The sequence below is a fragment of the Colossoma macropomum genome, unplaced genomic scaffold, assembly GCF_904425465.1.
Source record: "Colossoma macropomum unplaced genomic scaffold, Colossoma_macropomum, whole genome shotgun sequence".
In the NCBI taxonomy this organism is placed as follows: Eukaryota; Metazoa; Chordata; class Actinopteri; order Characiformes; family Serrasalmidae; genus Colossoma; species Colossoma macropomum.
Window position 1 is genome coordinate 31,971,692 of NW_023494785.1, and position 16,780 is coordinate 31,988,471.

General features: G+C 39.0%; 1 protein-coding gene across 1 annotated transcript in view; it reads left to right on the forward strand.

The window, feature by feature from the left end:
- Positions 1–16,780, forward strand: part of triob (trio Rho guanine nucleotide exchange factor b) — a 183,585-nt gene that overhangs the window by 101,631 nt on the left and 65,174 nt on the right. The window contains exons 16-17 of the mRNA XM_036590656.1: positions 3,894–4,060; positions 16,071–16,190. Coding sequence (XP_036446549.1) covers positions 3,894–4,060; positions 16,071–16,190 — 287 coding nt within the window. The remainder of the gene's footprint in view (positions 1–3,893; positions 4,061–16,070; positions 16,191–16,780) is intronic.

Below are 16,780 nucleotides of genomic sequence, written 5' to 3' on the forward strand. Positions count from 1 at the left end.
TAGGATTATTATCCTTAACAAAACTATTGTGAAAATGAAAACTAGCAGGGACGTGCATTGATTCGCTGTAAAAAATGAAAACAACAGTTTTTGAAAACACAAAAACTAAACTAAAACTGTAATTTCCACTGTGAAATGCTTGATAGACAGTTTTGAAGTGGATTCCAGTTCCGAATCTTAAATACCCAGGACAAGCTAAAACTGAAACAAAAAAACTAAACTAAAACTTTTAGAAAATAAAAACAAAACAAGCATTTTTTAATGCACTCCTCAACCTGACTGAAACTGTCCTGACATTAAACCCAGAGTAAGACACTAAATACAATAAAAAAATTTGATACAGCTGTAGCATAATGTCATACTTTCTGTTTTTACCATAACGTTAAAATATATGGCAGGCACAGCCAGGAGAGTGCTGTCTGTAAATCCTGCTCAGTAACCTAAGCCATGCTAAAGTAGCTGGTGATGTGGTATGTATGTCTAAAACCTTTATTACTCACCGAGAATGTCCTGATTTTCACAACAGGCAAATAAGAATCAATTGAAATGAATAACACACTCAAAATTTAGGTATTTGACAGTAGCTGAGTTGTATCACATTATGTTAAATGGGAGTTCAGTCAGTGTCCTGTGAAGCTTGTCCACAAGGCATAAATAGGTCAGTTGGAAATGTTGTAAAAGGAAAAGTATAAAATATACTAATTTGTTATAAAGTAAATTTATGGTTAAATTTACTGTATAGCCTCTATATAGCCTCTCCTCTTCCTTCTGAAGCGCTTAATCTAGAGCAGCTTAGTAAAGCAGAGGATTTAAGATCAGACTGCAGAGCTGTAGGAGCTGATTGTCTTGTGTTTGAATGGGAAATGAGAAAAAGCAGAACTGATGCAGTCGGTCAGCGTTAATATTGTTCAGAAAGCTCAGGCAGAACTGACGGTAGTGTGTGTGGAGTGAGAAGGTGTTTGTGTGTCTGAGTGTGCGCTAATGCAGAACTACATGTGACACTTGTGGGGCAGTTTTGTGGGGCAGTTTTGGCTCTGTTAAAGTGGTGTATAAGGGAGAAAATGAGCTCTGTGTGTACAGATGTGTGTGTTTAGCTCTTTGTGGGGGCTAAATGCCCCTATGTTGATGACAAACATAAACATTTTGACGTTGTGGAGAGATTTGGCTGCTCTCCACAAGGATTTTTTTCCCCAAAAACTGCAGCTTTAAACAGAAAAAGAGGCCAAAGATTTGCTTTCAGTCCCCGAAGGTAAAACAATAAGGTGTAGTTACGTGTGCATTTTGCATGGTGCTACTTGGCTTCCATTTCTTGCCAGCTACACTGGCTTTGTAACTCCATTGCAAAAGTAAAGAAGCAAACTTACTTAGGATGCGATGTCTTGGCGGACACAAAAACTGTGCAAATTAGATTTTGTTGAATTATCATTTTAAAAGGAAATTCCACTGATTTTGGGAAATGTCTGCGTAATTAAATGGCTAAGATGTAAACAAAGTCATTCAGAGTGGTTTGATGTGAAATGCTCTGTTCTAAAGAAAATTACAGAGTCAGAATTGCTCACAGTGGTGGTGAAAAGGACTCCCTCACATAGTTGTTACATGAAATGGTTGCGAATATAATACCTGATTGCTTTGAGATAAACTTTTAGAACAAAATAAATTCATTTTTATATGTTTTATATACAAATGGTCCCCAAAGAAAAGTTTTTTTTTCAGATTTACCTCTATTTTACCATCATCAACTTTACATGTAATAACTAAAAAAACACACTTAGGTCCACTGGTCATTTTGCAGTCATTTTGTGGTCATTTTGTGTTTACAGTGTGATCTCTGGTTCCATACACCAGCTATGTAAAGAAATCTGAGTCAGAACGTTTCTCTACAATTAACCATTTCACAACAGACCACTCTGAATGACTTTACATCTCAGTAATTGAATTATGCAGAAATTTTGGAAAATCAGTGGAATTCCCCTTTGAGATCTGTTCACTTTCAGCAACATTAAATTAAAACACTACTTTGACCAAAACTTGCAAATGTGTCTAACACTGAATAGAAGCTAACAGCCACCAAGGTTATAATGTTAGCATGGGACACATGTAATGACAGGGAAGCGCACTTGTGTATGCTGGAGTGTGCATGTGTGTGTGAGAGTGCCTCCTGCAGTAAGCTGTGCTCTGCAGTCAGTAGATCACTGTCAGGTCAACTGATGAGGGTGAGTGAGTGAGCCCAGGCCACAGTAGGCTTAATGGGGGCGGGGTGGCTGACACTAATGCTACAGGCTAAAGCTCCCTCAGCGGGAGCACACGAGCAGCCCGGCCCGCCTGCACACCACTGTAATCCTATACACTCATACTGACCGCTGGACATCCTGCATGGACTGCCTCTGTCTCGCACACACTCTCAGATTTGAAACTCTCAGACCTGCACGCAGGCAGCTGAATACACTGCAAAGCCCCATTTCAGCAGTAGACGGCTGAACCTCTGCACTTCTGCACTCAGACAGTGGAGCGCTCTCTCTGTCTGAGGTTCAGCACAATGCAGCTTTGGGCGGCAGGGGTGAAGTGTGAGTATAAGAGGGGATGCGTGTGTGTGTGCGTGTTCAGGGTCCTGTGTAGTTAGTGTTATTGTCACGCTGCTTAACTTCCCTTTTAGTCTGTGAATATTTTTCTACCACTTGAGTTAAAAGAGCTTGTATCCTACATTTTTCTCATGTTTTATTCTAACCTCCTGAGGTTCACTTACAACACTGATGTGGTTTTATGTACCAAAACAGTTGTATTTCATTTTAAGTAACTATTTTCCAACCTCTCTGTATCTCTTAGCATTTAACAGTGTTTTTTTCTGTGCATTTAAGACTGTTGTATGAAAGTGAACTATGTTTTGATTGGCTACCCTGTATTGTGGCTCATTCAAAAAGAAGTCCAGGCTGAAACACCCCTTAAAACTTCAGTGTGAATAGGTGGAGCTAAACTGCTGTTCACTGAAAAGGTGGATTTATGTAAGTGAGCTGTTTTTTGTGACGTCACGACAGTACTAAGTTCAAAATGGCCTGTTTTTTGCAGCGTATTTGGTCTGTATGGACTGGCCAGTGAATGTAACGCTTTGAAACTTTTAACAGTGTTATTTAATAGTTTTATTGAAAAAAAAGTGAGGAAAAATATGTTTTCTATGCAATGGACCCTTTAAAGAAGCAGTACAGTCAAAATAGCTAGTGTTGCTAAATGAAAATGAACAGCCCCCTTTTAGCTTTATGCAAACGATGTCATGCCAATTGGTGGCTACTAGCTTTAATTTGCTGTTAGAGACATAAGCATTTTTTAGTCAAGCTGTAGACTTAATATAATGCTGCTGAAAGTGAACATATCTCAAAGGAGAATTCCAGCAGTTTTTCAAAAATTCTGCATAATTCAGCTGTTGAGATGTAAACAAAGTCGTTCAGAGTGTTTTTTGTGAAATGGAGCATTGTGTAATAGCTTACTGACTCAATTTTTTTTTGATGTGTTGATGATAGGAACCAGGGATCATAATGTCTACATTAGCCAATATTATCCCGCATTTGTTTATTTCAAATCAGGACCACCACTGCTCCTTTATAAAAAGCTTACTGTGCAACCCTATCAGTAAGTGGTAATGATGGTAGTACGTGCGGTGCTGGTATGAGTGTATCAGCCACAGCGGTGTGACTGGAGTGTTTGCACACCTCAGTGTCGCTGCTAGGTTGAGAGTCATCCACCGCAGCTCTGTGGTCAGAAACTTACCATGGGTGAAATTGTGCATCAGTAGATGAGCTAACTGTACACCAGCAAGGTGAAGCTACAAGATAGCATTTTTTCCATCCTTAATCCTTAGAATTTAACTTGTAATTTCTCTCTCTCTCTCTCTCTCTCTCCAGGTGTGGAGTTGTTGTGTGACCGGGATGTGGACATGGCCACTCGAGTGCAGGACTTGCTGGACTTTCTGCGTGAGAAGCAGCAGGAGCTGGATGCGGCTGCTGAGCAACACCGCCGTCACCTGGAGCAGTGTGTGCAGCTGCGCCACCTGCAGGCCGAAGTCAAACAGGTGATTCACCCAAGCCTGCAAATTTTCGTTCAGCTGATGCGTATATATACGTTTTTACCGTTACCTAGATCAGTGTATGTGTCACGCCAGAATGCACCAGAGGCAGTTTATAGGAAGACTATAAACTTCCACTCGCCATGGATGCTTCTTTTGGGTCTAAAGATGGTACACTTGCTAGTAGAGGTCCTGTCATGCACAAATTTCATGATACAATACGTATTTCTGTTTTTGCATCACAATCTGATATGTTTTCAATACAGAATTGGAAAAGAAATGCTGACATAACTTTCACGTTATTTATTTTTATTGGTAATTCTGTTTTTTTTTTTTTCCTGAAGAAGACAACAGTGCCTGTGCACAAGTCAGACAAACTGCAGAATTCAGGACTCTCTGAGGACTCTCAGAATTCAGGACAATTGAGCAGCTATCAGAAACTGTAAACAGCCCTGTGGAGTTTTATGTTTCGCTCATTCAGAATCAGTACTTAGTGGCTCCTTGAATCCTATATGGAGCAGCAGCTGCTGAGACTCACATTTTCACCTCACTCCAGTTGAGTTAGTATAGTTGAGGTATTAGCCCCAGTACTGCAGTACTAGTGTCGGCCCGCTGTCACCGTTCAGTCTACCACCCTTTGCATGTTGTTATCTTCCTCGAGTGGGAAGCCGAAGTGTTCACAAACAGGAGATTATTACAAGTTCTCTTCAGTTGTTTCAGCTCAAGCTTGCTCCCTCCGCTGGCCATTTCAAGCAGCTTGGCTAATCAACTATTCAAGGTAGACATTAGAATTCTCCTTAGGGGCCAAAGTGTAAATGCTGCACCATTTACGGTGGTCTCCACTGATACAGGGCTTCAGTTTTGGAGATATCAAATGAGAGTCTTATTCTGTTGTAGGCTTTTACTATCGCAGTAGGCACTGTTTACTGGGTTTCTGATGTGTGTGATATCAGAATATTATGGACAGGAGGCAAGACTAACTCAAAGTCAAAGGCAAAGCAAAATAAAGAATTCATCTAAAATTTCAAAATGTACCATTCACTCCTCACTCGATATAAAGTCACAACATGGAAACTAAGCTACAAAAACAGCCCATTTTGAATGCACTGTTTTTGTCATGAAAACCAAACATATTTACATACATCCGCCTATGTAGCATACATCAGTTTAGCTCTGCCCATTCATGCTGAAGTTATAAGAAGTGTTTAGCCTGGAAGCCGCAACATATCGCTGTTAAAGAAACAGTAATCAAAACATCCTGTTTAGGTGTGAGTGTTGAAGACGGGGTGGAAGATGAAGTGTGACTGTTTTTTGGTACATAAAACCACCCAAACGTTATAAGCTGATATGGGCCTTTAAACCTGCAGTAGAGCAGCGGATGAAGCTAGTGGGTGAGGTAAAGCAGGTAATACGCACATATATGCACAGTGCACATAAATATTCTCAATTTCTCAATACTGCTGTCACATGGAACTGTGTTTGCTGCAACTTTTGGGCGGAGGACAAAGAAGCACACACATATTCACTTCACAGCTCAGTACACACTTCATCAGCTAAACACACACACTCTGTCAAAGCCACAGTAATCCACTACAGAGACCCTTTTAAGGATTCATCTTTGAACATAAAAGATGGGTTGTAGGAACAGATGCTGCAGGTACTGTCTGTACTGGCAGTGAACAAGGTGCAAGTCAGTAGCAATCTTCTATGTCTGCTTTGACATGAACTTATATGGAACAACAAGACGCATATTGACTCTGAGGTGATCATTGTGAAACTAAAACTTCAGCTTCTGTTTGTTCGCGTGGTAAGAATAAATGCTCTTGCTGTACATTCTGGGAATATGTAGCCTAGCTTGTGAGCCACCTGTATATGAGTTAGATAAGTAAGAAACAACCAAACACCCAAACCACCTGGGAAAAGTAAATGTGCTGCTTTTTTGGCCACTAAAAACAAGCCTTGAGCTTAATTTATAAAAAATAATTTCAGCCAATAGGGCACTATGCTTCATTTGTAGTTTTGTTACCCTGTCGTTTGGGGATGGGGTTGGGAGGGTGGATATGGGTTTTACTGGGTCGTTCTATAGTTGTTAGATTACAAAAGGCACTCAGTGTTCAGTCTCTCACATGGGCCACACATATAGTCAAGACATACATCCTTTTTCTGGTAAGATATGGATAGTCTATATAAATGTACTACATGGAACGTAAAGGGTTTGGGCCACGCAGTTAAGCGGAAAAAAATTTTAACCTTTTTGAAAAAAGAGAAAACTTCTATAGCAATTCTCCAGGAGACGCACCTTTCCGATAAAGAGCATTTAAAATTAAAAAGAGATTGGGTTGGGCAGGTTTTCTTCTCCTCTTATTCCTCAATGCCACACAGAAGAGGTACTGCAATCTTAATTAGTAAGCGTCTACCGTTTATATGTGAATCTCAAATTAATGACCCTGAGGGAAGATTTGTTTTAATTTCAGGTATACTGTTGGGTCAACATGTTACCATACTTAGTGTCTATGCCCCCAATGAGGATTCCCCCAAATTTATGTTGGACATAGTATTATCTTTTAATCAACATTGTAAAGGGATGGGACTCTTGGCAGGTGACTTTAACTGCACATTGGACCATGTAATGGATAGATCTTCACCCAGCACATTTTCTAATTCTAGATCTTCGTCAGTTTTAAAAGACATGTGTAAGAATACTGATCTAGTTGATATCTGGCGAGAACTAAACCCATCGACTAGAAATTACACTTTTTATTCTAACCCACATGCTTCTTATTCCAGAATCGACTATATCTTTATCCCAAGTAGCTTTGTCCACACAGTCCAGTCCTGCCAGATTGGTTCAATTGTCTTATCAGATCATGCCCCAGTTAGTGTACATGTTAATTTTGGCACTCCTGTATGTAAAAGCAGACTCTGGAGATTTAACTGTTCCCTTCTATCGGATTCTGCATTCTGTGACCTAGTGCGTTACTGGATCAAAGAATATTGGGAATTTAACAAGGACTGTAATGTCTCACCATTTATGCGATGGGAAGCTTTGAAGGCCACAATCCGTGGGCATATTATATCTTACACCTCATCATGTCAAAAAATGAAAATACAAAATCGGATGTATTTAGAAAAAGAAGTAGCATATCATGAGCAGTTGCACAAATCAAATCCTAACAAATCTAACTGGGCTTCTTTATGTAGTGCCAGAGCTAAACTTAATCTAGAATATACAAGTCATATTAACAAATTACTATTCCTTTCTAAACAAAAGTATTATGAATATGGGAACAAACCTAGTAGGTTATTGGCTTATCAGATTAAAAAAGAACATTCAGAGCGATTAATAAAATCTGTGGGGACATTGACGGGTTCGCATACATATGATCCAAAGTTGATCAATACAACCTTTAAAACTTACTATGAATCCTTATATAAATCTCAAAATAAAGTTTTAGAATCTGATATTACTGCATATTTAGATAATATACCACTTCCGGTGGTCTCAGACAATGACAGATGCAGTCTTAATGCCCCTTTCTCCCCCGAAGAAATTTTTGGTGCCGTCCAGTCAATGCCTTCACGGAAAACACCGGGACTGGATGGTTACCCTGCTGAATTTTATAGAACATTTTGGCCTGAACTTCAACCTATATTGATGCCAGTTATCATGGATCTGTGTACCCAAACTACCATGCCTGAAACCTGGAAAACCGCCTCAATAAGCTTAATACTTAAGAAAGACAAAGACCCAGAAGACTGCGCCTCTTACAGACCAATCAGCTTAATAAATGCAGATTGTAAAATCTTTGCTAAAGCTCTGGCACGACGATTAGAGGTGATCTTACCTAAACTCATTAACCCAGATCAAACTGGATTTATAAGGATGCGATATGGTTCTGATAATATACGTAGACTGTTGAATATTATTGACTTTATTAGAAAAAGTAATGATCCTGCCTTTATTGTTTCTCTCGACGCAGAGAAAGCTTTTGATAGGATCGAATGGCCATTCTTGTTCGCTGTCCTTAAAAAATTTAATTTAGGTCCTACTTTTATTCATTTAGTTAAACTGCTATATGCCGATCCGTACGCTACAGTCAATACAAATGGGTTGCTCTCTGAAAAGTTTCAGATAAGTCGAGGAACAAGACAAGGCTGCCCTCTCTCTGCATTGCTTTTTTCCATGGTGATTGAGCCACTGGCAGAAAAATTAGATGTTACCAGGACATTTCAGGTATTAGAGCAGGAGGAGCAGACCATCGAATCTCACTGTATGCGGATGACATTTTGTTGTATATGGCCCACCCAGAAAAATCTATTCCATCTATAATGAAGTGTATTTCAGAATACAGTAAATTTTCTGGTTATAAGATCAATTTTTCAAAATCATTAGCTTTACCTTTAAATATATCCCTTAACACACCTTGGGTAGTTGCATCCCCCTTTCAATTAGCGTTAGAGGGTTTTAAATATTTGGGTGTTCATATCACCCCAGACCTTAATAACCTTATTGACAAAAATTACCTTCCACTTATTAATAATATAAAACATGATCTTACATTATGGAACTTTCTCCCTATTTCCTTATTTGGCAGGGTAAACATAATAAGAATGAATATCCTCCCTCGCTTACTCTATTTATTTCAGTCAATCCCTTGCCATTTATCCACAATTTTCTTCAAGGATCTAGAGAAAAGTTTCTCAAAATTTATATGGAATAATAAAAGGCCAAGACTTAAATTTTCTAGATTAATAAGAGCGAAGGAGGAAGGTGGTGCTTGTGTGCCTAATATGCAGTTGTATTATTGGTCATCTCAAATAAAGCATATGATCAGCTGGTGTACAAATAGGTTGGATTCTCGCTGGGTCTCTATGGAAACAGGGGCATGTAGCCCTATTCCTCTTGATTGCTTACCGTTTATTAATGATGCTGCAAAGGTGAGGTGTGTCTCTGAGAATTTTATTTTACACAATACCCTTATGGCCTGGACAGATGTTAAGAAATATCTTAAGATTCCTCATTGTCTTTCACTACTGTCCCCTCTGGCCCACAACCCAGATTTACCTTCTCAGCTGAGTAACTCTGGACTCTCAGCTTGGCTTAACAGAGGGATCAAAAACATTTCTTATATGTTTTCTGGTAGTTTGCTCAAATCGTTTACACAATTGCAAGAAGAATATGAGTTACCTAGGTCAGATTTTTTCAAATATCTTCAGATTCGTCACCTGATCACCTCAGCCATTAAGGATGGGAGATTTAGAAAGGAATTAACCGATCTTGAAGTGTTGCTAGCTAAGAAGGACCAGACTAGAGGATTGATTTCACTAATTCATGGCATTTTGCTAAAGAGTGTTAAACCATCGTCAGACACTCTGAGGGGAATTTGGGAAAGGGACTTAGACCAACCTATCTCAGAAGAGGACTGGTGCAATATTTGTAAAGGTCTGTTTCCCAGGTGTACCTCATCTGGTGTTCACGAGCTTAACTTTAAATTCATGAATAGGATATACTTTACACCTGTTCGCCTACAGAAGATGTTTCCAGACAGAACTAATTTGTGTTTTAAATGTAAAACTGAAAAAGGAACGTTTTTTCATGCCTTTTGGCAGTGTAAAAAAATTGGCATTTTCTGGGATAGAGTACACATCACGGTAGAAAATATCCTTCAGACACAATTTCAGAAATCCCCTGCCCTGTATCTTTTGGGAATAGGAGCAGAACATATTTTTGATACTGATGGCAAATTTTTGTTTCTAATGTTTTCATTTCTGGCAAAAAAATGTATCCTAATTCGATGGGCCAGCCCCTCTTCACCATCTATTGAGCAGTGGCTTTCCCAAGCTGCAACTCTGCTTCCCCTGGAAAAACTGACCTACGATCTACGTCACCAGACGGACAAATTCTGGAAACTTTGGGTCCCACTGTGGACTTACATAGAAAATCTTTCTTAAAATCCTATGTATGTTGGCCTGCTGTGTGAGATTTAAATGTATAATTGTTAATACTGAATAGAGTGCAATAAAAAAAAATAAAATAAAAAAAAATAATAATAATTTCAGTTTAAATTGCAGTCACAATATTGATTAGAAAGGTTGCAGTAGATACTTTCCTTCAATTTGCAGCCCTAATGCTTTGACTTGTACCCCATTTGATCTACAGCCAAGACCCAGAATACAGGCAAGACAATTTTTGATGTTTGAAGTTTGAAGCAATACATAGTAGTAAAGTCACAACCATGAACAAATGTACATATCACAGCCTGCAGCAGTTTAGCCCCCTCATTCATGTTGAAGTGATAAGGAGTGTTGTTTAGGCCTGGGCAATATCTAAAACTAAAAACATAATATTTTTTCCTGAGATTTTAAGATTATCGATTATACCCATTTTTTTCTATCTTTAGCTTATATATTTTGTAGCATTAACTGACTTATTGAAAGTATGTAGTTCAGATTCAGATTCCAGACACTTTTCTTCTCTCAAGACACTCCAAAGGAATAATAAGGTCAAAAATCTAATGTACAGTGAAGTAACATGAAGGATGTTTCTTTAGCTTTGCACTGAAGCAATTATGCTATTGTAGCTAACAAGAAACAGAAGAAATAGAAACCATTCGTTAACACCAAGCAAACTGAATGTCTAAACCACCTCCTATGAAGAACAGCCGCCCCGCTCTGCTGTGAAGTTCACTTTCAGACATGCACAGGGGAACGCAACCTAAGCTGCTGCTGAATATCTAAAAAGCTGAAGCTGTGTGACAACTTAGCTGAAGTGAATTATCATGTAAAGTGGGTTTAAAGCATTATAGGGCTGGTCGAGTTGCTATTTATTTGTATTAGGTTAATTAATTAGTGCAAAAGAAGCAAACAATTTCCAAATTCCAAAGTAATTTATTCTGGATGTCATACAATACTATGAATTATACATACCTAATATAAATTGATTGAGAACAAAATAAGCATAAATTATAATAATAACAATAATAATAGCCCTGCGATGGACTGGCGACCTGTCCAGGGTGTATCCTGCCTTCCGCCCAATGACAGCTGGGATAGGCTCCAGCACCCCACCGCGACCCAGAAGGATAAGCGGTTTAGATGATGTATGTATGATGTATACAATAATAATAATAATTCAGATTAATAGGAGTAAAAACAAATAGGGAAAGGAATTAGAGAGTAAAGGTTTTCATTGTCATAAGAATGAGTAGTTGGCTAAAGAGTTTTGACATGTTTGTGATCAACTCGAGCGTGGCGTGTGTTAGTCGGCCTCACGTGAGGATTGCTAAAGCTGTGCTTCTGTGTGGGGAAACTGGAGCAATCCTGCAGCATCAAATTGGGAGAGGAAAGTAGGGCAGGAGGGCTGGCCAGCCTCTAATCTCGTTTGGCCTTGCCATTTATTTATTTCTTTATTTCTTTATTTATTTTGTTCTCTAGACAGATATGGCAGGGGGAGCATTTACAAAAGAATAAGGGTTTATTTTACAAGGCCCATATCTAGGAAAACCAGGTTTTCCTTGCTAAGAGGTTAAAATAATATGAAAACATGTTAAAGTACCTCAACACACAGTTCACTTTTCAATCTATGCTTGTACTCCCGTCATCCATGTATGAAAACTAAACTGCAAAAGGATCCCATTTTGAATTCATCATGGTTGTAATGTAGAGGTCTGCATGGGCATGAAAGTCAACCTTGAGTCCCATCCGTACCTGCAACTTTAAGACCCGACATGACTGGAACTAGTGAGGGGCATCCCAACTCTTTTCAGTAGCCATGTTTACATGCAGCCTGATAATCCGTTATTAATCCGACTAATAGCTCAATCGGAACAGAATATGTCCGTGTGTACACCTCAGTCGGAATAGATTAGTCTGATTGAGGCCATTCGAAATACAATTTCTTTCCGATTGAACGAGGTGGATAATCCTGTAAAAAATCTGTTAAATAGCAGAATAATAGCCACGTAAACGCCTATATCTGATTACATTCATCGGAGAGTGTAAGTACGTTTTGCGCATGTGCGTCGAATCATAGTGAAAGTTTATAAGGTTTAACATGGCGGGAGTAAAAGCTGGTCTGCAGAGGAGACGAAGTTTATGCTTAGATGGTGGTGGGACGGATATCCAGCTTATGTGTCTCAGAACACGACATCTTCCTCTCACCCTTCTTTAATAAGTACCTGTGAAGTACATTTCCTGAGTCTGACATCATTTTAAAGTGATTACACATCAGCGCTGCTCACTGCTGGTCGTCTCACTCTGACTGGACTCACTCAATGCTCGCTGTCATGGTAACGTCTACACTAAGTTGTACTCTATGCATGCACGTAATTTTGGATCTGATTACTTGTAGTGTGCATGTAAACTGAGATTCTCATCAGATAATAGGTGAGCATATAAACACCCCAGTCTAAATCTACAGGGAGAAAGTGGCCCTGAATATTCTGTTGTAACTCCCGTTATGATGAAGCAATCTGAACCAAAAAAATACGCTACATACCTTGAGGTATGTGTAATCGATTGTATTACATGCGATTCTGGAAGTGATCTCTTTTCTGCCAGACACATTTCGACATGGCACTCCTGACTGTATCGGCAGGCATATCAGGAATAGCAGCAATTTCACGTTGGATGTTTTCCTTCAAATATTCCACAGTGCAAGGCTTGTTCCAGTAGACTTTTCCTTTGAGCATACCTCAAAGGAAGAAGTCTGATGGTGTCAGATCCGGCGACCATAATGGCCAAAGCCCCTTTGAAATTACCCTGTTGCCGAAGAAAAACTCAATTTCTGCCATGCTCTTTGCATACTGTATACTGTGCATCACCATCCTGATGAGAAGTCATGCACCCACAAGTTGCAAATGGAGGTTGAACGTCGTGACAGCTGTCCGGCGCCTGCCTCATTGCTTCAAAGCTCCATATACTGAGGAGCACATTGCACTTTGTTTCGTTCAGATTGCTTCGTCCTAGCGAGAGTTATTACAGAATATTCGGGGCCTCTTTCAAGTAAATCTCCCTGTATAATTGGAATGTATTCAATTGGATTGGCAAAAATCTTTGCATGTAAGCATAGCCAGTGAGTCAGATCGTTTGGCCATTGAGAGTCTGCTCTTTTTTTGCTCCTAAATGGCTCTTTGTTATTACCTGTCATTTATTTGACGATAGTTTTACAGTGCTTTGCTTTGTTACTAAGCGCTTGAGTTGATCGACAGAAAATGTCATAGTTGGTTAATTGGCATGATGTTAATCTATAACACACCAATCGTGCTTATTATCAGAAAACAGCATCTACTCTCCCACTGCGATGAAGTTCCTCATGCTACTGCAGAAGTGCTCGATACACTTGAGGCAGACTTACGGTGTGCGTACGGACTGCGACTGATGTCTTGTGTAACTTTCAGTTTTCATTCGTGGGCACATTGACCCACTCCTTAAACTAATGAGCTGTTTGGATTAGAGTTATAGACTGTAATGTTATTATTGAGAGAGAGAGTGACAGAGAGGGTGGAACAGTGGGTGAGAGAGAAAGTGCGTGAGAGTGCACACAATTTACATAGGCATATTCGTTTACAGAAAATAACTCATCAGGAAACAAATATTGTATGTGGAAAATCAGCCCGAATTCAACCCAAAACCTAATTTTTTTGTTGGGCCACGTTCGTTTCCGTTTAGGTGATGTCGCACATTTACATATCACCAGCTGTTCAGTCTACAGCGGTTTAGTCCATCAATTTGCATAGATGTGATAAGGAGTGTTGTTACTGCACACTCTAGCCTGGTGTGCTTTTTGAATGAGGCAGAATACAAGACAATCAGAACGGATTATTACATATAGTAGTCTTAAAGGTACAGTAACAAAACAGCCTATTTAATTCTAAGGGATAAAGATAGATTAGAAAATGGTCACGTAATAACAAATGATGAATGTTTTTGGTACATAAAATTACACAAACATAAGTAGCCCTCTGAGAAAAGAGATGCCGTAAAATTAAAGAAAAATGTAGAAAATGGTTTCTTAGCATTGACTGTGTGTGTGAGAGTGGACATGCTTATAAATGAAGTGTACAACTTCATGAGCGCTCTCAGGTTGATTTTTATGAGCGTGTGTGTTTGCTGCAGTGTGTTGTGAGTAGGTGAAGACAGCGGGGGTGAATGCCTGTGTAGATTACACCTTGTTTTGCGCTCTGTCAGAATCGGTGTGTCAGTGCTGAAACAGCTGTGTGTGGGGTGAGTCAGAGAGTGTGAAGAGACGGTGTGGAATATCACTGTGGGCTCCATCAGAAAACATCTCTGTGCTGAACAGATTCTGTTGTGCTGACCCTTTATTGCCCTTTACTGCCCTCTTCTGCACTTCATTGCCTTTCACAGCTGTCTACTCTGCACTCACTGTACAAACATCTTTACAGCAGCAAATCTCATGTGCATGTGCCTTATATGGATATTGCTGTCTCTAATTCATCTGTCATGTTTTCTTTTTATTCTTGTCTGGTTCAGCTGTGCCTGTACAGGTTTGGGATGTAATGGAACACAAGTGTATGGAATTCAAATTCAGAATACAGAAATTAAGTATCATATTCAGCCCAAATTAGGTTTTGTAAAGGCAGTATTCAGAATATAGTTACTTAAATTGTAAGGAGAATACTTTTTAGAATACTTATCTGTAGGCCTGTCACAATTATTACATAACTGCCCAATCACGATTATTTGAGATGCCTGCAATTATTTAAGGTCATTTTCCACAGTCATAAGATTTCACAATCATGTTATGCAAACAAAATGTGAATTGGCTGCGTTGGGTTGAGGCGAATAAATTTAATTAAAAGAAAAAAGTAAATGCATTCATTGAGACATCATTAACCATTATATTTAATAAAATATATACTATCTTTAAAAGACACACCATCAATGCTTGTTTGCATGGTGTGTAAAGACGTACTCTAAAGAAGAAAAAGCTTCTTTAAAAAACTCTGAAGTTCCTGCTAAAGCCTGAGTAGACTGATAAATCACTGTGATGATCATTTATTAATCTCAGTGTTACTGAGCTCTGCTAAAGCCTGAGTAGACTGATAAATCACTGTGATGATCAGTTATTAATCTCAGTGTTACTGAGCTCTGCTAAAGCCTGAGTAGACTGATAAATCACTGTGATGATCAGTTATTAATCTCAGTGTTACTGAGCTCTGCTAAAGCCTGAGTAGACTGATAAATCAATGTGATGATCAGTTATTAATCTCAGTGTCACTGAGCTCTGCTAAAGCCTGAGTAGACTGATAAATCACCGTGATGATCAGTTATTAATCTCAGTGTTACTGAGCTCTGCTAAAGCCTGAGTAGACTGATTATTCAATGTGATGATCAGTTATTAATCTCAGTGTTGCTGAGCTCTGCTAAAGCCTGAGTAGACTGATTATTCAATGTGATGATCAGTTATTAATCTCAGTGTCGCTGAGCTCTGCTAAAGCCTGAGTAGACTGATTATTCAATGTGATGATCAGTTATTAATCTTAGTTTTACTAAACTTTTTGAAGGATGATGGAACCGAACATTCTCTTCAGTAGTAAACATGTTCATGAGTGATAAGCTTAGTGTTGGTGTTGTACTGGACTTGTGTGTGTGTTTCATGGCAAATTTAATACATGCCATTGGTATATGGTGAACTGCTTTGTTCACGGGATGACAGTAGGATTATGGGAGCAGCAGTGAACTGAAGCAGGTAATCAGAGACAAAAATAATGTTGAGAATTGTATAAATTCATTTAAATAAATGAATTTTTCATGAAACATATTAGCAGAATAATTACAAAAAGAAAACTGCCAACCAATATCAGCGAGGAACAGTGTGAATGAAATAAAAATGGCAACAACAGATTTTTTCGCATGTGCTTTATCAATATGTCTTCAAAATGTATTCTTATTATGTTACTTTTCATGTATTGTAATGGAGTACATTATTAAATACATTTAGGACAGTGTATTCAACCAAGTATTCTGGCCAACACTATGTCTGTGTGTATTGCAGGTTCTGGGCTGGATTCGTAATGGAGAGTCCATGCTGAACGCTGGTCTGATCACAGCCAGTTCACTTCAGGAGGCTGAACAACTTCAGAGAGAGCACGAGCAGTTCCAGCATGCCATTGAGGTGCTCTAAACACATTTCTTTTCTCCTACACTCGCACAATCTCAATAACAGGAACATCCACACGGCAGACAAGCTGTGGATGGTGTCCGTTTATGGCACATCTACAGCAGCACTGTTCATAGAGCATAATGTGGTTAAATAATGACAATTTCACTCCAAATTTTTCAGTCTTTTCACTCCAAATTTTTCAGACTTGGCTTACCATGTCCTGCATGTAATTGTCCTCCATGAAATGGATAAAAAAAATCAGTTTTAGGCCAAAAACTTATCATAAAACAATCATAAACCAATATCTCAGTCATCAGTCAATGTACTCATAACCTGTTTAAGCAGTGTTCACGTTTTCCTTGAAAAAACCATCATTCCGCACCTCACAGTGGTACGCGGCTGCAAAAGTTGGCATGGTGACCGTTGTGTTGGCGAAAATTGATGATTATCAGAGGAGAACTTTAACAGTACATTGTTTATTTAATGTGGAAAAAGGCAGGAGGACTGGGTTCGTCTGGAGATCAACAAGAAGAGGTTTGGCGTCCATTGCTTTTTAAAAAATCAACACTGGGTTTGTTTCACCACTGTGGTCAACTTTATTT